Source organism: Stigmatopora argus, chromosome 19 (assembly GCF_051989625.1).
Source record: "Stigmatopora argus isolate UIUO_Sarg chromosome 19, RoL_Sarg_1.0, whole genome shotgun sequence".
NCBI classification, from domain to species: domain Eukaryota; kingdom Metazoa; phylum Chordata; class Actinopteri; order Syngnathiformes; family Syngnathidae; genus Stigmatopora; species Stigmatopora argus.
The window spans coordinates 3,261,940-3,286,274 of record NC_135405.1 but is presented as its reverse complement, the minus strand read 5'-3'; the positions used below and the strand labels follow the sequence as shown (position 1 = coordinate 3,286,274).

The 24,335-nt window shown below is 39.4% G+C and overlaps 3 protein-coding genes across 5 annotated transcripts in view; 2 read left to right on the top strand and 1 right to left on the bottom strand.

Annotated features, from left to right (window-relative positions):
• The window catches only part of fynb (FYN proto-oncogene, Src family tyrosine kinase b), a 37,365-nt gene extending 24,187 nt beyond the window's left edge, over window positions 1-13,178 (bottom strand). For both annotated transcript variants that reach the window (XR_013296832.1, XM_077587242.1), the window contains exons 1-3: window positions 13,013-13,178; window positions 1,957-2,210; window positions 1,098-1,194 (exon numbers count right to left, since the gene is read on the bottom strand). Coding sequence is in view for 1 of the 2 variants with exons in the window: in XM_077587242.1 (XP_077443368.1) it covers window positions 1,098-1,194; window positions 1,957-2,200 (341 nt within the window). In the remaining variant the exon portion in view is untranslated. The remainder of the gene's footprint in view (window positions 1-1,097; window positions 1,195-1,956; window positions 2,211-13,012) is intronic.
• A 2,017-nt stretch (window positions 13,179-15,195) lies between these two features.
• Window positions 15,196-20,212, top strand: rpl7l1 (ribosomal protein L7-like 1). The gene is made up of 6 exons (XM_077587797.1): window positions 15,196-15,337; window positions 15,739-15,847; window positions 17,849-18,015; window positions 18,132-18,269; window positions 18,342-18,451; window positions 19,695-20,212. Exons 1-6 carry the CDS (start codon window positions 15,303-15,305, stop codon window positions 19,901-19,903), a joined length of 768 nt encoding a protein of 255 aa, XP_077443923.1. The 5' UTR covers window positions 15,196-15,302; the 3' UTR covers window positions 19,904-20,212.
• Window positions 20,213-20,340: 128 nt separating this feature from the next.
• The window catches only part of slc5a6a (solute carrier family 5 member 6a), a 30,633-nt gene continuing 26,638 nt past the window's right edge, over window positions 20,341-24,335 (top strand). Inside the window, exon 1 of one of the 2 annotated variants that reach the window (XM_077587317.1) lies at window positions 20,341-20,464. The gene's annotated coding sequence lies outside the window, so the exon portion shown is untranslated. Of the gene's footprint in view, window positions 20,465-20,843; window positions 20,931-24,335 lie in introns of those variants that run through there. The other variant, XM_077587316.1, reaches the window with a different exon arrangement.

Here is a 24,335-nt window from a genome sequence, read left to right as displayed (position 1 = left end):
TTCTTTTAAAATTAAGTATCATAACCAAATGGTTTAAAACAACCACCCAGACTATAAGCTTCATATGCTGTACCTGTAATACTTTACGTATTATACAGCAGGGCTGTCCAAATAAGTGCTCAATGGCCCATTTAGATGCAGATTTTTGTTCCAGCCGATCAAGCAAACCAAGAGCCTTTTTTGACTGAGAGTTTAAAAAAAACAAGAACATAAAGTCTGATTCCAGGAATATATATATATATATATATATATATATATATATATATATATATATATATATATATATATATATATATATATATATATATATATATATATATATATATATATATATAAATATATATATATATACATATATATTGATATATATATATATATAATCCACTTATCCTACCCAATCGTACCCATGGACTTACCAAAGCAAAATGATTTCAGTTTGGGGCAAAGAATAAAATGGAACAACTCATCAAATTAGAGGATTTGCAGACTGCAATACATATGCATGTCTGATCTAGAGAGAACTAAGGGAAACCAGTTGGCAGTAAGTGGTTACATGGGGTTGTGTGATGTGCGAGACTTAGGTCAGTTATCGCAGAAAGAGAGTTTGTTCAATTCTTTCAGAACAGCATATTATCAAAGATTCAAAGTGTGCACTAAATTATCATGTGAAACAAAGCACATCATGTATAAGGATTCGTATCAAAGTATTTCATTTAGGTTTGCTCAATTTGGGGAATAAGTTAGACGATCGACATTCATGTATTTAATGATATATATATATATATATATATATATATATATATATATATATATATATATATATATATATATATATATATATATATATATATATATATATATATATATATATATATATATAACCAAATAACTTGGACTAATCACAATTGTAGGAAAGCTGACTTCAATTTCACAGGCAACACCCACCATGGAGTAAACTGATTTATTGTACATTGTTTTATTTTTCAAAGGAAGAAAAGCTAATTTTTTTGTCTCTTGTTCATTACAGATAATGAAAACTATTTGACCTCATAAATGAAAATGGACATTATTTATGAAAAGAAGCTGTGGTGACTTACGTGCTGTTGATAATCTGGAATCTTTCTCCTTTTCTAAAACTGAGGTCATCTTCTGTCCTTGCTTCATAGTCATAAAGTGCCACAAACAGGGTGACTCCTGCACAAATAATTTTTTAAAAGTAGCATGAACATCTACCAGTTATTTTGATCAAATCTGGACTTTAGCATTAATGCATATATAAATTCCACATTGCACATACATAAAAATAAATAAACGTAACCGACTTACGACCTGCTCGACTTACGTCCACACATACGTAGGACCATGGCCAACAGATGCTTATTTTTTAAATTAAATGTCTGACACCGCAGCGCGTAGCAGCCCGGCAATGGGTACAACAATTTTTGCCGCCAGCTGGCATCACAGCATCTCAATCTCACACAGCAATCTATCACTACACTCAGTAACTAGATACCAGCTCGGTAGAATCTAAATTTTGTGTTGGTTACTTTACTTTTACTTTAATGTAAACCAGTTTGAGGAGACTTCGGCCATACATACCTGCTCGAGGAAACGAAACATTAGGTCGCCTACCTCGGCGACCATTAATGTGAGTCTGAGCATCTTTTCGAGATTTTAGTGGTTTGTCGTGCTCGTTTCGAAAGGAGAAGCCAGATACGTGATGTCCACTTAGAAACAACCGACGCGGACATTATCACGTGACGGAAATTTTTGTTTCTCATCGAACCCATTTTTCAAAAGATAATTTTAAGGGTACCACGTAAGTGATTAAATCACCAAGTTATGGGGCTTGAAAAATAAAATGCACACAGATCACGTCAGCGTTTGTATCGATTTCAGTGGGTTGGAGGGCTAAGGGCTATGCTTCAAGCGCGAACTATTCTTTTAAGACGTTACCTGTGCCACCACGGGTCCTGAGGGTTCCAGTATTAGAAGTGCAGATCCCACCAAAAACAGCCACCCCTTGCCCGATAGGTGTGTGGAAGTTGTTGTAGTTGGGGATAGCCGTGACCCCGAAGCTGGGGTAGTGCTGTGGCATGGGCTCAGGCTCATAGCGGTAGCCTGCAGCCTGGGAAAGGTTGGTGTCTCTATCCTCTGTGAGTTTGGTTGCTTCTTTATCCTTGCATTGCACACAGCCCATTATCTGTAATCTGTGATATGAAAAACAACAACAGATACGAAAGGTTAGTTAAGTGAGTTCTATTTTGATAAAGAGCCGAAAAGAGTGATTAAAAACATGGTGGCTGTGCAAAAGACCAATTCAGGATAGACAAATTATTAAAGAAAAGGAATTACAGTAATCCCTTGATTATTGCGGTTAATGCTTGCGAGTTTCAGCATGGATTTTCACATTTTTATGAACTTTAAAAAAAATATATTTATATATTTTACTTTACTAAAAATCCGCTATGTAGTGAAGCCGCGATATTCGAGGGATTACTGTCGTAAGGAAGTTGGAATCGTGCCAAATAGCTACTGACATATATATACGTATGTATAGCGGGAGGGGCCCCAAAAATCCGTCCGAGGTGGTAAAAAAGAGATTATTCTTAGAATTTATCAATTCAGATGCACTAAATTGTTCTCAATCTGTGCATCTTTACAGGACTTATCTTATTTAATTGCGACACGACAAATGCAAATGAAGAAAGAACAAAACAAAACTATATTTGGACCACCTTTAAGTAATGTAAGTCACATAATACTGCTTTCAATTTCAGATGACATTCCTTCACTTATTAGCACTATACCCTAGGAAGCAGACATCTTTTTTGAGCCTGTCTCTTGATGAATCACGAAACTGCAAGTCTCTCTCACTCTCAGGGGGCATAAATGTGTCAAGGATATTAGCTGGAGAGAAGGACCGAGTTATAACACTTCTGTGATGACATCACCCCGCTGATAATAATGTAGCATGGAGGGAGCGGATTTAAAATAACAAGGAATTTAATGTATTCAAGCTTAGGTGACAAAAAAACTACATTAGAATACTGTTAGGTCTGTGTGCTTTTGGGGTTTATTTTGGGTTTGTAATTTGTTCTAGGATTTTTTTCCTCTGTGTGATTTCGCCTCTTCTGATCTGCCCTCTTGTGTCCTCAGCCAATGCCTGCCTCTCATGTCACCCACCCGTTTCTAGTTGTTTCGTCAACCACTCTCTGTTTAAACCAGTGGTTCTTAACCTAGTTGTAGCTACCGAACCCCACCAGTTTCATGTGCACATTCATCGAACCCTACTTCAGTGTAAAATGAGATATGTTTTTTTTTTCTTCAAATTCAAGATATATAAATTCCTCGCAGCACTGATTGGCAAAGCAATGTCACGTGATCATCTGCAGCCAGTGATGGTCAAGCGGGGCATGTTATCCTGAATAGACATGATGAGTCGATGTGTCTTGACCTCCGCGGCAGAGGCTCCACCAAACCCCTGAGACCGACTCACCGAACCCCTGAGGTTCGATCAAACCCAGGTTAAGAACCACTGATTTAAACCATTTGTCATTGCCTTAGCCAGGTCAGATCTTCCGTTTTTGTCGGCCTATGCCCTGTTCAGTTCATCGTCCCGAGTATCTCCTCATACCCTCATGTTTCCCCCAGTAAGTTTGTATTTCTCTTTAAAATGTTACTTTGTTACTTTTCCCAGATTTTTGCATTACGTTTTATTTTAGTAAGCAAGTTTATGTTAGGCGGCCCCGCGGATGAGTGGTTAGCGCGTTGGCCTCACAGCTCTAGGGTCCTGGGTTCCAATTCAGATCGGTCCACCTGTGTGGAGTTTGTATGTTCTCCTGTGTGGGTTTTCTCCGGGTAGTCCGGTTTTCCAACACATTCCAATAACATGCATGGTAGGCTGATTGGACACTCTAAATTGCCCCTAGGGATGAGTGTGTGAGTGAAAGGATGTCTGTCTCATTGTGCCCTGTGGCCCGAAGTCAGCTAGGATAGGCTCCAGCACCCCCCACAACCCAAAAGAGGATAAAGCGGTTCAGAAAACGAATGAATGAATGAATTTCCCAATATTTTCCGTGGTACAATGAATTAAAATCCAAGCTGCGAGTTGACCACTGTTCCAAAATCAGATCTATTCATTGTTATTTTAACTAAAAGTCTAACTTTCAGATGGAAAAATGTCCAAGACAAAACAGACAGAAATTGAAAAGTGCTCTTTGGCTCCACTTAAAATGCAATACTGAAGCTTTTATAAAACCACTGAAATAAAAACATTGTTGCATTCAGTAACTCATTTTCAGTTTCACAGCAGGCCACAATTCCACCCACCCAGTTAGAGAACTTAGTTCATTTGTACATGTGTAACACGTTAACACACGAAAGCTCCCTACTTTTTTTGCTGACCCACGTATGCAGAAGCATGTCTTCTATGTCACCGCTCAGAAGCTTTAAAGGAAACAATAGCTGACACTAGAAAAATTGTGTCATGCTGGCTGTGTCAGTTAGCAGAATGATTTGGAGTAATGCATGAAACTATGAAACACAGAAGTAAGCCTGAAAAGACATGCCTTGATGGTTATAGACCACAGATGGAAAACTCACAGGCCAGGGGACAAACTGTTGCATCATTATGGGTGGCCTGCCAAAGCAGATTGTCACTTTAAAAACATTGAGCTATTGCAGCCATTTTTCACTACCCATCCTCCAGATTTAATATTTGTTGAACAAAAGGTTATACTGGCTTCTAATTTCAAAACTAGCTTGTATTCAATGTGTTGTGTATATCAAGGTTATTCTAATTAGTAGAAAACAAATGACATGCATGGTAGGCTGATTGGACACTCTAAATTGCTCCAAGGTATGAGTGTGAACGTGGATGGTTGTTTGTCTCCTTGTGCCCTGTGATTGGCTGGCCACCAATTCCGGGTGTCCACCGCCTCTGGCCCAAAGTCAGCTGGGATAGGCTCCAGCACCCCCCACGACCCTAGTGAGGATAAAGCGGTTGATAAAATGAGATGAGATGATTCAATAGCGAGTTTGTCAATCGTCAATGGCTGTTAATTCTGCCAGCTCCTCGCTCCATGCCAACATACCGCTAACTCGCACCAGTGTTCGCTTAGAGGCGAACTGAGACCACATCTCTTGTGAGGGCTCGAAACGCCTGTTTGGCCCAAAAGGTGGCACAACAAACTTTTTCGGTTTTGGGGAGGTGTCAATACACCATAAGATTATCTCATTTTTAGTAGCTTAAAAACTGCCTCAGACGAAGGTCCGGTTAAGAGGTTATGGTTAAGAAACCTGGATTTAAATGAGAATGTTTCAATTAGAAAGAAAAACTAACCCACTTTTAGCCATGAAGAAAGTACAGTAATACCTTGAGATACGAGCTTAATGCGTTCCGCGACCAAGCTTGCATGTCGATTTACTCGTATCTCAGATCAACGTTTCCCATAGAAATGAACTAAATACAAATTAATTAATTCCCACCCTCTGAAAAACACCAAAAAAATGTCCTCACATAAGGATAACGCACGCCCACTTGTCCGGGTGCTCGTCTCGTATTGGCGAGCCAGCTCCGTCACGCATACACCACTCATGTTTTTTGATTAGTCCGTGCTTAATATCGATTGTCATCATACGCCCTTTCTTTGCACTACCCTTCATTGCACCTGCTTGCTTTGGACCCATTGTTTTCCCCTTAATTCTGCACTGACTAATGCAAAAACATGGAAAGAATGAAACCCTCCCCCCAGTGTTCCTACATATCTTTACACAAGGGAGATTCGGCGAGAAAGATGAAATCATAAGCAGCTTCTTGCATCTCGGCCACCTGGCTGTCTAGTATGGTCGTATCTCAAAATTTGTCTCTTATCTCAAGGCAAATATTTGCTCAGAATTTTACTCGTATTTCAAATGGCTTGTATGTTGGGGCACTCATATGTTAAGGAATTACTGTAGTCAATTGCATTGAACAGAGGAACATCATTAGAAAGTGTATACAGTGTGCCAGTGAAGTTGAGGATCAGGACGGATTGCTCATCTTGTACTGGCTGACCTCACAGTTACCTCTGCAGCAATTTAAGGGCTGACCTAACTGCTGCACTGCGGATTAAAGATGGAAGAAGTTGAACTGCTTTAAGGTCAGGTTGGACACGTTCTGAGAATTGAAGGGGAGCACTAATCTACTTTATGGAGGAACTAAAAAACATTTCAGATAAACCTAAAAATGTTTGTTTCACGCCACAAGATTGTGGAAAAAAGACATTTTGTAACACGATTAACACTTGGTCCACAAGCATGAACCCATGTTACCAAAAATCACTAATTGAGATTTTTACCAGGAACAAATCAGCTTCACACAAGGCCCATTCAAAGTATTCACTTGCATATACCTTATTTGCCCAAATATAAGACCATCCCCTTTTTTTCAAACTCAAATTTGCAATTTTTGAGCACCAAATTTAATTTTTATACGGAAAATAATTACAGTACATTTGAAACAAATTATAACAATGTATTCAAGAGTCTTGAAACAAATCTGAATACGGAAAAACATTGCAATAAAATAATGCAAACTGATTTCAACTTGAGAGTAACTGAGATCTGTCATGTCAGAACATTACTCCTCACTTTTCTTCTCTGTGCTCAGTGTCACACCAGAAGCAGGTTTCACCGTGTCCACTGTGGAGTCTTGGGGAGGGGTTGTACTCCGGGGGTATGGAGTAACGGAACCCCTGATCCATGTAGCCGGCAGTAAATTGGATCAGTTCCTAGTGGGTGTCAGACTCCGCCAAGGCTGCCCTATGTCACCGATTCTGTTCATAACTTTTATGGACAGAATATTTAGACGCAGCCGTCACGTTGAGATGTCCGTTTTGGTGGCCTCAGTATTGCATGCCTGCTTTTGCAGATGATGAGGTTCTGTTCGCTTAATCAGGCCGTGATCACCAACTTGTACTGGCATGATTCGCAACTGTGTGAAGCGGTCAGGATGTGAATCAGCACCTCAGAATCTGAGACCATGGTCCTCAGTCAGAAAAAGGTGGCGTGCTATGAGGTGCTTCCCCATGTGGAGGACTTTAATTATATTGGGATCTTGTTCACGAGTGAGGGAAAAATGGAGCGGGAGATCGGCATTTCAACCATCAAGGAGAGGGCACTCGGACGTTTCGTCGAAAGACGTTTGGTCCCCGGATGTTTGGTCCCCGGATGTTTGGTCCCCGGACGTTTGGTCGACCGGACGTTTGGTACAACGGACGGGGCGTTGACCGGACGTTTGGTAGAACGGACTCTCTCTGTCTCTCTCTTATGATTATAATTTTGAGAGCGAGAGATTACCTGGTTGCTCGCTTTCAACAGTAAACTCTCTGTCTCTCTCTCTCTCATAATTTAACAGTGAGCGAACCCGGCGACCAAACGTCCGGTCGACGGCCCGTCCGTTCTACCAAACGTCCGGGGACCAAACGTCTTTCGACGAAACGTCCGGTCACGCAAGGAGAGACTGCACATTTGAAGGACCGCTATCACGTTGGAGGGCACATTGCGGAATTTGATAGATTGAATTTTTCTGAGCCACAACTCATAGTCCTTGTCTTTGTAAAATAAACAAACATTTGCGAAAAACAGTTTAAATCCCATTTTTCTGTTGGCCAGAAGAGTACGGTTGTTATCAGGTGATGTCACTGGTGTACAGTGTCTCAGCGCACCGCGTCCTCTTTTGTTTTGTTTCATTACTTTGGCGACAAGAATTCTAATTTTGTTTTTGTTTTTTGTTTCAGGATTTCTTTTTTTTAATCAGAAAATGGTTAATGCATGTTGTATAGGAAATTAGAAAAACACAACGACTCCGGATATAAGCCTAATTTTTTTCCGTCTGACCGAACGCTGAACTGAGTGAATTAAACATAAAATGGAGACGCTAAATAGTCCATTCAGTTGTTTAAATTTCCGACACAGCACATTCATTCATTCAACATCTGTGCCGTGCATCCTCATAAGGTTTGCAGGGGTTACTGGAGCCTATCCCAGCTAACATCAGGCAAAAGGCAGACTACACCCTAGACTGGTCGCAAGTCAGCTGTCGGACACAGGGACAGACGACCATTCGCACTCACAATCACACCGCCAGACTGCCTGCGTTGGGGGTGAACTGGAGGAACAAGCAGAACACTGGTCACAACAGACAAGGTCTTTGAATTTCTTTTTTTGTAATGAAATCCTATTCCCACAGATGCGTCTATTTGTTATTACACTGCAGTAGGCACCAATGTTCCCTCTAATTTTTCATATATCTGGGCATACAGACAACCTACCTGAGCAAACTGAGGACCAGTGTGAGCAACATCACAAGTCACACACCAATATGACAACTGCCATCACCAGGTGTATTTTTACTACCCATAAATGATGTAGCCATAACATTTCATTATTAATATACATAAAACATCTTAATAAATGGCACTAGAATTTGTACAAATCTGAAAAACCTTATTAATGCAGCCCAATGATCCGACCACATTCAAAAACAGAAAACCTCTTAGCTTTAGCCATCAGGAGGACATGACTGTGCTAATACCTGACAGAACATGGGGATTTTGAGCAGATTTGGGCTTTTATAGCCTATGGATCTAAACTTTTGATCAAGTTATAAACAACCCACTTGATCAAGTGATAAACAACCAACTCATTTAGTCATTTAGTTTTTATTTACAAGCTCCCAATGTTTTTTGTCTCACTCCCTCCATGCTTTTGCATTTTGTAGCTCTACTTAACACCACATTTTGTTGCAACCATACTTGCGTGTCCACTTGATTGTTTTAAAAGTATTACAGTTTAGAAGGGTTTTCAATGCAAACATAGACTGTCATAATGCCCTTACTAGTCTTTTAGCCACGGTATATGAAATTGGATCCTGACTTTAAAAAAAAAGTAAACTGAGGACACACTGTTTAGATAAAAAATAAAGGCAGGCAAGAGAGAAAAGGGACTATTCAGTGAAAAGTGACACAAGGGGCAACATTATTTTGATATGACTCTGACCTTTAGAAGATGCTGCAGGACCCAAAGGGCAGAACAGTGTGTCACTGTTTCCACTTTTAAACACGAGTTTGGGCCATCTGACTTAACAAGGTGATAACATAAACCAATAAAGTGGCGGCTTCTTCTACCCTTGTTTATTCATTGTTTATTCAAGACCAAGACTAGAAATCCACCAACAGACCCTGCAGAAGATTTTATGTATTTTGATAAATATACATTTAGATGATTGAACTATAATCACAATCTTTATGGAAAAACTTGTTTATGTTTTTTTCCCTCTCTCTAAAATTAACCAGGGATGTGGCATGCAGCAAGTAAGGCAATTTGTCAATACTAAAAGAACAAATCTATTAGAATAGTTTTCTGGTTTGTCTGAATCCTTTTAGCTTCTTGTATGAGTTGTGTGAGGATTTACTTTCCTTAGCACACAGAGAAAATTCAAATTTTTACTGTAAAAGAAAAATTCCCAAAATGCAGTTTTTTTTAAGTTGACCTATTACGAGTTATTTTTTGTCGTAATTTGGTGGGTGTAGTGGGGAATGGTCCTTTACACAAAAAGTAACTAAAAGAAACTGTCAGTACATTTTATCTTGGAATTTCCACATATAGATAGACTCAACATTGCTTTATGCTTTGTACTAGTAAAAAAAGGGCTCTTGTTTTTCCTCATGCATGTGGTGTCAGCTGTAGTGAGTTTTTTCCTTCAGATTCATTGACTAAATGAATTAACAAGCAAGGGGTTTGAGAAAAGAGTTGGGGGCAACTCAAACTCATTCATTTTCCATACTCCAGAAGGGTTGCTGGGGTTTCTGGACCCTATTCCAGCTGACTTCGGGTGGAAGGCAGATTACACACCTACAGTGATTGCCAGTCAGCCATAAGGCACACAGAGAGACAGACAACCACTCACGCTCACAATCAAACTGAAGCACACAAAAAACTGAAGCAAAGTTCGGGTCCGCGTTATATATGACGTCTTCGATTTTATGACCAAATCCTGGGGAAAATCTGCAATCCGCAGTCGTTATAATGAGAGACGTAAAAACCTGTTTTTGTCCACCAGATGGCGTGCGAGAGTCTGTTCTACCAGGGCACAGGGCAGGGGTAGGGAACTGGGTATGGCACTGACAGTACCTCTAACTTTAATCATCTTTTTTTAAATTATATTTTTATTAGACTTTTCTGCATGCATATTTTCATTGGTTAGCAACTGCGCAACACTGCTGTCAAAAAAATTCATTTAGTACTTTAAAAGTGGTAAAATGACCCCCAAAAAGTCACATCTCATTTTCACATTTTTACACAAAAATTCTGAGTATGGCTCTCAAATAAATAAAATTTGAAAATAGGAATTGTTTATGGCTCTCTGTGTCAAAAAGGTTCCCGACCCCTGGCCCAGGGGATATAATCGACCTTTTTTTTTTTACAAAAGCCAGCCCTATCCAAATAGCCTTTGGCAAGATTATAGGGGAGGGTAAAATTTGAAAAAGTTGTTCCACAGAAACGTTAGCGGGGCAGCTGCTCACTCGAGTCCGCCCAGGGAGCACTATCCTCCCTCAAGAAGAATGGAATCAATTGATTGGTGAATCCGTTGATGATGAATAAGACTTTGAAAATGTTTAAATATTATGATGATGAATTAGACTTTACAGATTTAAAATTGTAAATTCCATTTGAGAATTGTGTTCATACTGCTAGTTTGTTTTACCAGGTTTCCGTACCATATGTTGTGAATAAATGTTTTGTCATGGCGACATGTGTTCAGCATTTGCCAGTTACCAGTACCGTTGCAATCGTTGGTGTGAGGTGAGAAAGAGTGGAAAAAAAGTATACCAAGTTTTAGTCACAAATTATGGGGGCGCGTTATACACGGGTGCGTGTTATACTCAAATAAATATGGTATTCTTTTTCACACAACTACAGGCCTACCTCTACTTACGAAATTAATGGATTCCAAGGCCTTTTTCGTAACTTGAACATTTCGTAAGTAGAGGTGTACTTTATATGTAAATTCTCCAATTCGTACCAGGGTCCTCACACAGCTACCAACTAAACCCTTTAAAATTGGTCAGTGTCCCAATTTTGTAAGAAAGATCTGACACAGAAATGAGAGAAAATTATAAGGAAATTATTTATTAATGTTTTAAAATAAATAAAGCATATGAAAATGTGCTCTGCGCCGCTAAAATATCTCCCTCTGCGGCCGTTATAGATGTAATACCCGTGTTTGTCCACCAGATGGTGGCAAGAGCCCATACTACGAGGGCTGACAGCCATCTACTTTGTACAGTGGTACCTCGATATACGAGCACCCCGACAAACGAGCATTTTGAGACACGAGTAAAATTTCGAGCAAATAATTATCTCTAGATACGAGAAACATTTCGAGATACGAGAAAGCCAGGTGGCCAAGACATGAGAGGTTGTTTATGATTGTAGCGCACCGTCTGTTTTTCCCGCATCTCTTTCGTGTATAACAGATATCTACGAGCACTGGGCGGAGAGTTGCATTTTCCCGTGTTTTTCCCCCGTTAGTCAATGCATAATACAAAGTGAACAACAATGGATCCAAAGCAAACAGGTGCAATGAAGAGTTGTGCAAAGAAGGCGAACATTGACAATCAATATTAAGTGCAAAAGAATTGAAAAATACGAGAATGGAGTACGTGTCACAAAGCTTGCTCGTTGTCATGGATGATATCATGTCACTTGGAAATTCCTTGGGGCTGGAGGTTAACGAGGCAAATGTGAATGACCTAATTGCCGAGCACCACGAAGAACTGATGACACAGGATTTAATCGAGCTCCAGGAGAGTGAACATTTGGAGGTGTTGCGAGAACTCAGTAGCTAAGAGGAGGTGGAAGAGGGGTACTGCCTGGCTACAAAGGATATCAAAGACATGCTAGCAAAGTGGCAAGAGTTTTCTGATTTTGCAGAAAAGAGGCACCCTGACAAGCGGTCGCACGTTATCGTATTGTGAGGACATTTGTGCGCGTCATTTTTGAAATATTTGAAGGGAAGGCAAAAACAAAGAACCCTTGATGCGTTCCTTTTAAAAACTCCCGCTGAAACTCCGGGTGGAGTCAACCCGGAGAACAAAGGTCCAAAAAATTAAAACAAAATTAGAATTCAGTTTTGTGAAAAGTTACATTAAACGTATGTTTGAGTGTGTCTGTATATATTAATCCAAGTTAATTTAAATTTGTTTGTTCTGTTACGAGTGCGTTGCCGTGGAAATGTGTCACGTTGCATTTGTACAGTTTTTAATCGCTTAATAAGGGGAATTCAAAGTAAAATAATGGATAAGAAAATGCATTTACATTTTTGGGGATTTCGTAACTTGGATGTTTTTCGTTTCTCGAGTCACTCATTTGCATATAAAAATTTGTAACCTGAAACTTTCGTGCCTAGAAGCATTTGTAAGTAGAGGTGTGTATGTAACTTCTTAGTGAAATAAGATGTTTAATTTGCCTCGCCTGCAAACAGTCAAGCTGCTAAGCATCCCGCAACATTGCAATGCCTGGGAGGTTGTGTCCTTCACATGACTCCACTAGGCATCAAGATGCTGATGCTGCTGAGGATAGGTTTTAAAGGTGGGAGATAAGGTAAACAACGGAGACGTGCGTAGAAAAAAAAGACTCATGTAAAATTCATTCCACATATCCGATTCTTATCCCCATATATTGGTCTTACTCGGATAAAAATTGTGGTTTATTATAGACGATTAATTAACTTTATTTTTACGGTGGCTTCATTCCACTTTCAACGACCAAACTATTGTAGTGAAACAATGTATATCTCATCTGGAAATGGGAAAAAAGTGACTATGTAATATTCCTTCAAAGAAAAAAAACAGTAAGTAGAATAAGAATCCGGGCAATGATGAAAAACTAGACAGTGGAAGTATTTAATTCACTGTCATATTCAGGAGTAACCTACCACGAGGTGATATGAATAAAATGATCTTACCCGTTTAAAGTGTGTTCATTAATCCGTAGCTCTATATTCCATTGGCGTCGTGATGTAATTAGAAAAGTCTAATAAAGGTTGCTTCTGTTGTAGCCATCTAAAATTCTAAATGCTGCCCTTCTGTCGTACTGCCGTGTGTGATGGCGTTAGCACAGCAGGGCCACAATGAAACTCCTGATGCTTTCAGGTGCTGTAGGAAATTTTCAAATTTGACGTTAAATACATACTAAACCCGTTTAAAAATTCTTTTACAACATAAGTTTATTTTCTTTTACATTTAAAGTGCATTTTAGTTTTGTTGTAGAGAAACAAATCACTATATTGATTTTAAAGCAGTATTTTAGAAGGAAAATTGTGTCCTTTCTTTAAGTTCGAATGTTTTTCATGTTGTTACTTACTTTTATTCAACTCAGAGTACGTTTAATGAACGTTTAATATCCAAATTTCGGAGTTTACCAATTGCACACTAATGTGCCACTTTTTTCATGAATGACAGTAATGTTTGGCCAATGTGTGTCTAGCGAAGAATTGATCTTAGACTACCGGAAAGTGGAAACATAAAATACCACCTACCATGCAAAATTTTGAATAATGTTTCAATTACTTTGGAAAAGACGAGTGACTTAATGATTGATTAATTACAAGCAAATACTATTTGATATATTTCAAATCCGTCGTGACGAAGCCACATTTTTATGATAACAAGTTTGATCGGCAGAGAAAAAACACTTAAATGTTCTAATCATGTTTTGATTTAGGCATTACAAAATGGCTTTTCGATGCGTTTATCTGTGATTGTTTTCTTCATTAATCTGTCTTAGAGCACTATCTTTCGTTTACTTTCAGTCTACACAATTGAACTGTACAATATGAGGTAATAAAAATGAAATAACAATAAAAACGTAAATATATCGTCGGTTTATGCATGTATTTTTATTTATTTATCTGTATTATGTTTATTACCCATCTTCTTACTATTGTGTTTGTTGTGTGTAGGCAGTTCCAAATCTGCCTTGCTGTTCATCGAGGGGAAAAAAGGAAAATAATAAAATAATAATACGTATACTGAAATAATGACAATAATAACCACCCCCAACACACACACACACACACACACACACACACACACACACACACACACACACACACACACACACACACTTACACACATACACACATACACACACATACACATACACACTGAAACAAGTGGGTATCCTCTGCAAGCAGAGTAAAGGAGGTAGAACAACATTAATATTGTGTTGTTGTAACCTGCTAACTATTGTCTTTCATCTCATCTCATTTTCTGACAGGCTTTATCCTCACTCGGGTCGCGGGGGGTGCTGGAGCCTATCCCAGCTGACTTCGGGAAAGAGGCGGGGGACACCTTGAATTGGTGGCCAGCCAATTGCAGGGCACAAGGAGACAAACAACCATTCACGCTCACACTCATACCTAGGGGCAATTTAGAGTGTCCAATCAGCCTACCATGCATGTTTTTGGAATGTGGGAGAACATGCAAACTCCACAAAGATGGACATGACCTGGATTTGAACCCCAGAGTTGTGAGGCCGATGCGCTTATCACTCGCCCCAGCGGTCCGCCCAAATACAAAACTAAGAACAGAAAAGTTTTTTTACAGAATTTTTAAGCCAACAATTCTTCCATTTCTGGAATTATACTCAAATCCCTTGCTCTTTTTTTCTTTATTCAGCTGCAAATAAATTGTTCAATCGGGAAAGTCATGTACGTAATACGTTAAAGGTATTGGACAATGTACTATAGCAGGGGTAGGGAACCTATGGCTCTGGAGCCACATGTCGCTCTTTCGATGGGTGCATCTGGCTCTTCGCTAACCTGTGAGCTAAAATATGGAACCAGCTGGGGACAGAACTGAAATACTACGTCCAGTGCTGCTTTAGTCTTCTTTTTTTGCATTAGACTCTGCTAGAATGCATACTCTCATTGATTAGCAACTGCATAAGAATGTTGTCAAAAGTGTTCTTTTTTCCACTTTAAAAGTGGTGAAATTACTAAAATAAAAGACACCCATTTACATGTATTTTGACTTTTAAATTCGGAGTATGGCTCTCAAGGAATAACATTAGAAAATATGAATTGTTTATGGCTCTCTTCGTTAAAAAGGTTCCCGACCCCTGTATACTATAGTACGTATATATACTTTCTACTTCCTCCTCGATACGTTAGATGGCAGTAATATACTTCCTTCCTTGTGAGGCACACAAATTCGTTCAAGAAGAAACGCGTCGCGGAATAGTGACGTAAAATCATGCCGGACAAACGTTCCAACATGGCTGAATCAGAGTATGTATCGCCTTTATTTAAATCTCAGTCCATCTGCTTATGTTTGATCACTTAACATCAATGCTTGGACTTCCATGGATAATCACGGCCTATGTTTCATTGTTCAAATTTGTATTTTGATTATCACGCTAGTAGAAAACAAGTTTTTTCTTTCACATAGAGCTACTTGCCCAACGTACCCCCGCTGTTGTTTTTTGCCTTTTATATCAGATATATGGGATATATGAAATGTATTACTTGTGGTACTTAAACGGTTGATAGTTTAACTACTTTGCCATGCTGACAACGTACAGCTAGTTGTTTTCCACGTGGAAAGTTTTCGAAACAATTGTATTATTATTTTAACCATATGGGCGACGAAAATTTACTTGGCTCATAAGTTACCCTACTGCTTTTACCAGGTCAAATAAGGTGATCAAGTTAGTTCCAGAGTTTCTCTTGAAGAAGAGAAAAAAATACCAGGCCATTAAAGCTACACAAGCGAAGCTTGCGCTGCTTGATAAGAGAAAGGTGAGTAATATGTTGTTTTTGGTGGTAAACGTACTATTGAAGTTAAAAGGTGGTAACTAACCATCGTTATAAACCACTGACTGGTAATGCATTTTTTTTTACCTGGGCATCAGTCAGGAACATAACAAACTATATCACGTCACCTAGCAGACATGACCAATTCAAATAGAAAAATACAGTAACACTGCACATTCATTAGTTGTTTGGAATATCAATTCACACTTACAAAAGTTAACCTTTATTTTATGACCACCTAAAAATGCTTTTACATAATGTATAATTATTTGTCATGGCCTCTCCCCAAACTACTGTCACCCTTCACCACCTTGCGGCGTCAGTACATTGCAGTTTTTATATTAAGTATCCAGATCAAAATGTTCATAAGTGTCAAAATTAATTTTGAAACACGCATTCGGAAGACGGAATGACAATTGGCGGATGACAGGGCTGCGCTTCTTTGTCTGCTCTGAATAGGGTGGCACTCAGCCCCGAAGAAGCCACATTTCGGCAGAGAAGAACGATACATCAACTAATATAAAAGGCCGAGAAGGAAGACGTTTTGCCTTTTCCTGTTTTGTTCCTATTGAATTTCGCATCGCGCTCCTGTGGAGAAACACTAAGATGAGCCTATTGCAGCTTTGTTTGTTTTTTGAATCGCCGTTGAAAATGCCTCAGCACCCTGGACCATCTAAGGCAGGGGTGCTCAATACGTTGATCGCGAGCTACCAGTTGATTGCCTAGGTACTATTGGTAGATCGTATGACAGTAAGATTTTATCAAGTAGAAAAGAAAGAAAAAAATATAAATATATACAGTAGTACCTCGTGCTTGTCATACAACATGCTCGTGTTACGACGAAAATTTCGATCGAATAATTTGCTCGCGATACAATTAAAATTTCGAGATGCGACGAAGCCAGGTGGCCATGACGTGACAGGCTGTTTATCATTGTAGCGCACTGTCTTTTTTTGCCGCATCTATTTCGTGTATAACTACTATATCTACGAGGACTGAACGATTTATTCAGACTAGTTTTGTCCAGGAAACGCACAACGCGCATGCGCGGGCCAAAAGAGGGCTTTCTGGGTAATGAAGTATACTCGTGCACACAACACCAATAGCCAATGGCACCCTTTCTCAGAATAAAACGTCATTACCCACAATCAATACGTGGGAAGCTCGGCTATTGCATTTCCTGTTATTCTTTCTAAGGAAAGGAGCTCCCACGATCGCTCATTTAAGCCTATTTCTAGTTGGCAAGTGGTCGTGCGTTATCCTATTGTGAGGACATTTGTGTGCATCATTTTCGGAATATTTTGAAGGAAATACAACAACAAACAGTCCATCGATAGCGAACGTGAGGGTGGAGGCGTGGCAAACCGCGAATCCGGAAAACGAAGGTAACAAAAGATTAAGACAAAACTAGAATTCAGTTTTGTGTAAAGTTACATTAAACATATGTTTGAGTGTCTGTATATATTTATCCAAGTTAATTTAAATTTGTTTGTTCGTTTACGAGTGCCGTGGATAAAGTGCCCCCGAACACCCTTAAAATTGCCCTGAGGATCGTTCAATTTTACAATTTCTCACATATATGCAGCCCCCTGATTCACAATTTTCAACACCATATTCATGGTTTTAATAGGGAGTACAATTATGTTTCTTTGAAGGGAAAATCTTAAGAAAAATCGTACGTTGTGTTTCTGATCTACGGTATGAATCAAAAGCACATTATTGATCCATATCATCCAGTAATGGTTGTTTTCTTCAAAACCAAAAAGAAATAATAGTATGTTAATTTGCTGACATTTACTGGTGGAAAAGAGTAGCAACGCTGTAAATCTAGTGCGCATATAAGCCGTACCCTTGATTCAGTCATCATTTTTTGAGTTCCAAATACGACTTGTATGCGAGAGAATATGGTATATTTAGTATCTACACAGTGTTGGTCACAATGTCATCATATTTATCGACTAATGTTGGATTTTGATATTTTTTAAGGTCTCCAAAGGTGCACCGGTAAAATTCAAGCGTTTGGAAGAATTTTTAAAGGACAGCCGCAGGAAACACCAGGATGAGACTCGGATACGCCGGTTTATGAAGAGGCCGTCGTCTGTGATGCTGCCTCCTGCAAAAAACAAATTAGCTTTAGCCATTCGCGTAAGAGTGTGAGTATTCACTATTGATCTGATAATTGTTGATTGAAAATTGGCAGGCATTACACAATCGGCAATGTTAAAAAATATATCTTGAATGTAAGTAACCATTAATATTTTCTTTTTAGTATTAAAGGTGTCAGTCCCCAAGTGAGGAATGTCATCCAGACATTGAGGCTAAGAAAAATCTTTAGTGGAGCTTTTGTCCGGATCAGCAACAACTCCCTCACCATGTTAAAAATTGTTGAGCCTTACGTAGTTTGGGGGTAAGTGTTCAACCCCTGCAATACATGGTTAATTATTTCTCATCATTAACAAAATACCTATTTTCCAAATAGATATCCTAACTTGAAGTCTGTTCGTGAGCTCATTTTAAAAAGAGGACAGGCCAAAGTGGATAAAAGGGCTGTTGCTTTAACAGATAACAACTTCATTGAGGAACATATGGGTAAGTTTTCTTCAACCCTTTAAGGGGAAGTCAACACTGAAAATAAATTGCCATCGTGCGAAAGATAGTTGCCCCAAATATACAAGGTTGCTAATTTTGTGATTATGGAAAAAAAACCTGACTTTTTAACTTCTGATATGTTTGTCATTAGTGGATCATGTTTGCATAAACCACCATAAGTTACCATATTTACTTGCATATAAGCCACACCCTTAAAATCGCTGAATTTTACAATTCCTCGCGTATAAGCCACCCCCTGATATGCAATTTTCACCTCCATAGTCATGGTTTTTATAGGGAGTACAAATGTGTTACTTTGAAGGGAAAATCATAAGAAAAATCATCGCGCGTGGTATTTCTGAAATATTAGGGTCAATATAATAAGGAATTAAATCAGTTATGGTTGATTTCTCACTGCAAAACAGAAAATAACCAACAAATAGTAGATGTTACTTTGCCGGCATCTACTGGTGTAAGAAGTATTGCGACGCTGTAAGTCTTGAGCGCATATAAGCCGTACCCTTGATTCATTCATTTTTTTTAGTTAGAAATACGGCTTATATGCGAGAAAATACGGTAGATAGGTCGTTGGAGAGAAAAAAATTGACTAAATACTTTCATACATTAGCTTCTTGAGCTTTGCCTGTGAAGCTATATCTCCTCACAGACCGACGAGAAAATATTTCTTCCTCTCCTCAGCGTACTCCATTCTTTTAAGCGCTCTACATTTTGATTGGAGCTCTTTGCCTAAATTTAGTCCATCATGTAGAGTGACATCACAGACAGAGCACAGTGCTGTTTCGATTGAAAAGCTGTTGTAAATATTGGAATATTAAAACTACCTTCCATATGCGGTTTTTAGTTGGCTCTCAAAAATCTAAATTCTGTGCTTTGTGACTGTTTGGACTACAAAAAAACATCCACTTTTAAATCTGGAGGGGCTAAAAATTGGATTTTGGCTTCTAGTCTGAAGACGGCCTAAGATAGTCGCAGTTCATTGGTCTAAATAATAACAGCTTTGGTAAAATGCCTGCCCTCATGTCACGTGGCAACTTTGAAATACTGCCTTTTATTTGCAATTTCTTCACTATTACACATTTTAAAAATTGAAATTCCATTTTTTTTTCAATATCGCGTATTCTCACTGGGATGCACAAGTGTTTTCTGTCTTGATAATTGCACGTAAGACAGTGATGTGCTGATATGGGCTGTTAAAAATATCAACTTTTCCTTTGATTCTCAGGTGAACATGGAATTATCTGTTTGGAGGACTTGATTCATGAAGTTTACTCTGTTGGCAAGGCCTTTCAGGAAGCCAACGGGTTCCTGATGCCTTTCAAACTTTCAGTAGCGCGTCATGCTGCCAAGGACAAGGCTGGACTGCTAAAGGACCTAGGCGAACCTGGATTTCGTGGCACAGACATTAATGCCATCGTCAGGCAACTGAACTGAGGGAAATGCATAAAACGAAATGGGCAACAACCTAAAAGGGGAATAAACGTGCCGCTCATGGTTTTCAATTTAGACTTCCATGGAATCTTTTTTGAGCCTATGAGTCACTAAAAAGAGCTGTTCGGTCCCATTGGAAGTTGAACTTTGTTGTTGACTTGTAAAATATTCTAATGTATGACATGATGAATCGGGGAAGCTTTGTGCAGTGTGGTGGATTGTTGTATGTAGGCAGTAAACGTGCTGTCTTTTTCTCAACTGTTTCCGTTGTAAAAAGCAAGATGACATTTGTAATAAAATTATACAATGCAATAGGTTGGACCATTTGATTGTTGCAATAAGCTTAGAATTAAGGTGAAGTCGTGCTGTTTTTTTCTATAGTAGTAGCTTAGTATAGTAACTGATGTGAGAAGATTATGGAAGAGCTATGCGTCATCAATTTGAGGGGTATACAGAGTGGCAGCTACTGCGAAATACTGCACTCATTTATCTGGAGGTTGGTGTTTCGGCAAAAGATTCACCGTTCAAAGTGAACCAAAATCAAGGTCTGAGTAAGAAGAAAAGGTAAGTAAAGAACCATGTCATTTTGCACGATAACCTTGACAGATCGTGATTCAGTTTCTCGGCTGATGTCACGACACATTTCTACAGACGCATCTCAGGTAATGACGGCGGGTGCTAGTACATAGCGGTGTAATACTGCACTATCCGTAGGGGCTAATTCATCTCATAAGCGATATATTGTCACCCCGCAGTGTTTAACAAACCAAATACACCTTATGACTGCATTCGACGGCATTAGAACGTTAGAAATGGCCAGTTGCTTTGAACCAGTGCAACGACTAATTAGGAAGGATGAAATGCTTGAAAACGAAATCAGCGCCTGCCTGTGAAGTGCTAATCTACTAAATGTACGCGAATGCACCACTGCCTCTAGGAGAGAGGGACGGTCCAATACCGTGACCTACCTCTCTAACCTACACGACCAAACGTAACTTGACGTATTGCTTTATTTCACCAATCCAGAAAGGTAAGATGATCATATATTTTTGATCATAAAAGTAGTTATTTATAATTAAATCAATATCAAAGTTTGAGGATTCATCTCGAGGGGAACAGCTTAGCAAAGTTTGGACTGGGTGACAGCACCACATGTCAAAAATTGGTCTCGTGGAAGCTCTACTTGTAACTTTAGATTGTAAGCACCGGTTTTGGCATTAATTCACACGAGCAGTTAGAAAAGAGCTAGTATTCGAAATATATAATCCTAGGTTAAATACTGTAGCTCGAATGAATGGCAAGGCGAGCGCGTGCCTATTAATTAGCCAATGAGATTGATATTGATTTCAGCGATTCCAGTTGTGTTTAAAGAGAATCGGAAATCGCACAGCGGTCAACACGAAAGAAATGAAAAGCCGCATATAGAAATAAATGCTCCAGAGTCCAAATCCTCCTACAATTGTTTGGGAAATGTAGTTTTCTAACGTATTGTCGCTTATAACCGACGTCACTGCGCATAAAGAAATGTAACTCACCGGCTGAGTTGATTGCATCACCCGCAGTTATACGTATAAAAATGGATGCAAGTCAATTTTTTAAAAAGCTCATTTATTTTGGTCCTCATGTTAAATAATCACACACGAGCACATTTTCAGTGCACATCCTGGCATGATAAATTTCAGCTCGAATTAACCACCAGCAATTTGTAGAATACAAACAATCCAAAAAAGCTTTCAAAACGACCTTGCCCTGTATTAAAAAAATGTAATTATCAATTTGCCATGGTTTATAACAGGGGCGGGGAACCTATGGCTCGGGAGTCATATGTGGCTCTTTGGATGAGTGCATATGACTCTCCACTAACCTCATCTCATCTCATTTTCTGAACCGCTTTATCCTCATTAGTGACGCAGGGGGTGCTGGAGCCAATCCCAGCTGTCAGAGGCGGGGGACACCCTGAATCGGTGAACAGCCGATCGCAGGGCACAAGGCGACGGACAACCATGCACACTCACACTCATACCTAGGGGCAATTTAGAGTGTCCAATCAGCCTACCATGCATGTTTCTGGAATGTGGGAGGAAACCTGAGTACCCGGAGGAAACCCACGCAGGCCCGGGGAGAACATGCAAATTCCACACAGGTGGACCGACCTGGACTTGAACCAAGGACCCCAGATCTGTGAGGCCGACGCGCTTACCACTCGCAACAGTGGGCCGCTCTCTGTAAATGAGACTTAAGTGTTCTGACCTCCCTTACTATCTTATATTTGAAATAATCTCTTCTGCAAGATAGTGATAAGTCACAATGCCCCACCAGGGACTATTTTCCTAACTCTAGTCTCAACAGAAGTCATAAAAGCTAATGTGTGACAGGTCATGTCCCATATACAATCCATTTTTAGTACTGTAAAGTTTGCGCTTTTATTCCAAATACCATGAATTGTTGTTAATACATGTTCTCACCACATTTTATGCCAGCTACTTCAAACCTGATGTGGTAGCTTCTGATAATTTCAGTTTGTCCAGGGTTCAACTCGAAGTTTAATGTTTGCTCAAATTATTGAGTTTTTGTCACAAAGGGGTAAAAAAAACAAGAGGGTCCATAGAGAAGAACAGTCACTTGTGTTGTAAACATTTGTATGCTCATGCAATTATTCATGTCCCGCTCATCCTCACAAGGGTTGCTGGGGTGCTGAAGTAGGCAGGGAACTGAATTGGTTGCCAGCCAATTACAGGGCTGGAGACGAACAACTATTCAACCTAGCATGCATGCTTCAGGAATGCAGTAGAAAACCTGAGAACCCGGAGAACATGCAAACTCCACCACACACGAGTGGTCAAAACCCACCCGGATTCAACCCAAAACTGTGAGGCGGACTGCTAACCACACTGCACCATATCGCCTAAATGTGTATGCTTTTCTGTGAGTGTTTTCAGTAGTGGACCTCTATTTTTTTTCAACAGGGGAGTGCACACCGAAACACGGTACAGTAATCCCTCGAATATCGCGGATAATGTAGACCAGACATGGCCGCGATAATTGAAAAAATGCAAAGTACTATGAAGACCCGAATAATCGTATGCCTACGATTATTTTTTCAACTCAAATTTTCGCATGCCTACGATTCTTATTCGGGTGCCTACGATTATTAATTTTTGCCTCAATTAAGTCCGTGCAGCAGCAACATTGTTCTATGTCATTAACTTTCTACGTGTAAAGCACACGTGCTGTTTTTACTAACGTACTTGTACTAGTAAGAACGTGCAATTGCCACTGGTAGAGTTGCAATATACATAATTACAATGTATTGGTAGGCCTAATATATACGAGAGTTACGTTATACGCAATTCTATGCATCGAATCTGTTTAGACACTAATTATCTCGTGCCTACTAATATTCATTATTTTTGGAATTTTCCACTGCCTACTATTATTCCGGTGCCTACTATTATTAATTCATTTGGAATTTTCCACTCCCTACTATTATTCCAGTGCCTACTATTATTCGGGTCTTCATAGTAGGATCACCCCTATGATTAATACATACCATACGACATGTTTTTGCGTCTATACGAAAATACAAGTACACAAGTACAATTATCAAGAAGTGTATTTATTAAATATTCAAGTTATAGGCATATGAAGATTATATATTAATATTTAAATATAATCGATAAATACAAAAATGTGAATACTTTAGGTACTATACTCACAGTGAAAATAGTTCCTCTTTGCTTGATTTAAATAATAATGAAAAAACAGGTTATTGGGAGTGAATTCTAACAGGGAGCCATAGTCCAAGTCCTCTTCATCAGATTCGAAAGGCATTGGATCATTGATTTAATCTTCAGGAGGCGCTGTGGGAGAGCTTTTCAGGAGGAGCTTCTTTCTTCGAGAGGTTTTCGGCGCACAATGAACATGGCGACCACCGTTTGTTTCCTCCGACCATGTTGTTATCAATTCTCTGGAACTATTCTTGCAAACTGAAAACCACGTTCTTTATTCTCATCCTTGTTGTTGTCCGCTGCCTTTCCACTGTTAATGTCCACTCGTCATGCCAGCTTCACTTATCTACGGCGTAAATCCCTCCTCATACCCTGGTTAATTTTTGTGTTCATAATGGTTACCACTCGCTTAGTGTCCTCGGAAAAGGACATTTTGGACGTCTTCCGAATGTTCGCTTCGTATGTCTTGATAAAACACACGTTAGATCCATTTATGCCGCAATGCCGTGCTACGCTTTTAGCATAGCAACGTCACTTTTTCTCAATTACATACTGTCTTCATTTTTTTCCTGGGCTCATTGGATGCCAGGACGGTTAGAAGGCATTTTCAACGGCGACTCAAAATCTAAACAAAGCTGGTGGTGAAGGGACCAAGATAGATACATTTATGCCGCATTGGCGTGCTATGCCCTTTAGCATAGCAACGT

Excerpts from the sequence above, each read along its gene's own strand:
- rpl7l1 (XM_077587797.1), top strand. The coding sequence starts at position 15,303 with ATGCCGGACAAACGTTCCAACATGGCTGAATCAGA. Across the intron at positions 15,338-15,738 it reads TCCAACATGGCTGAATCAGA|GTCAAATAAGGTGATCAAGT; the intron begins GTATGTATCGCC and ends TGCTTTTACCAG. Across the intron at positions 18,016-18,131 it reads TTAGCCATTCGCGTAAGAGT|TATTAAAGGTGTCAGTCCCC; the intron begins GTGAGTATTCAC and ends TTTTCTTTTTAG.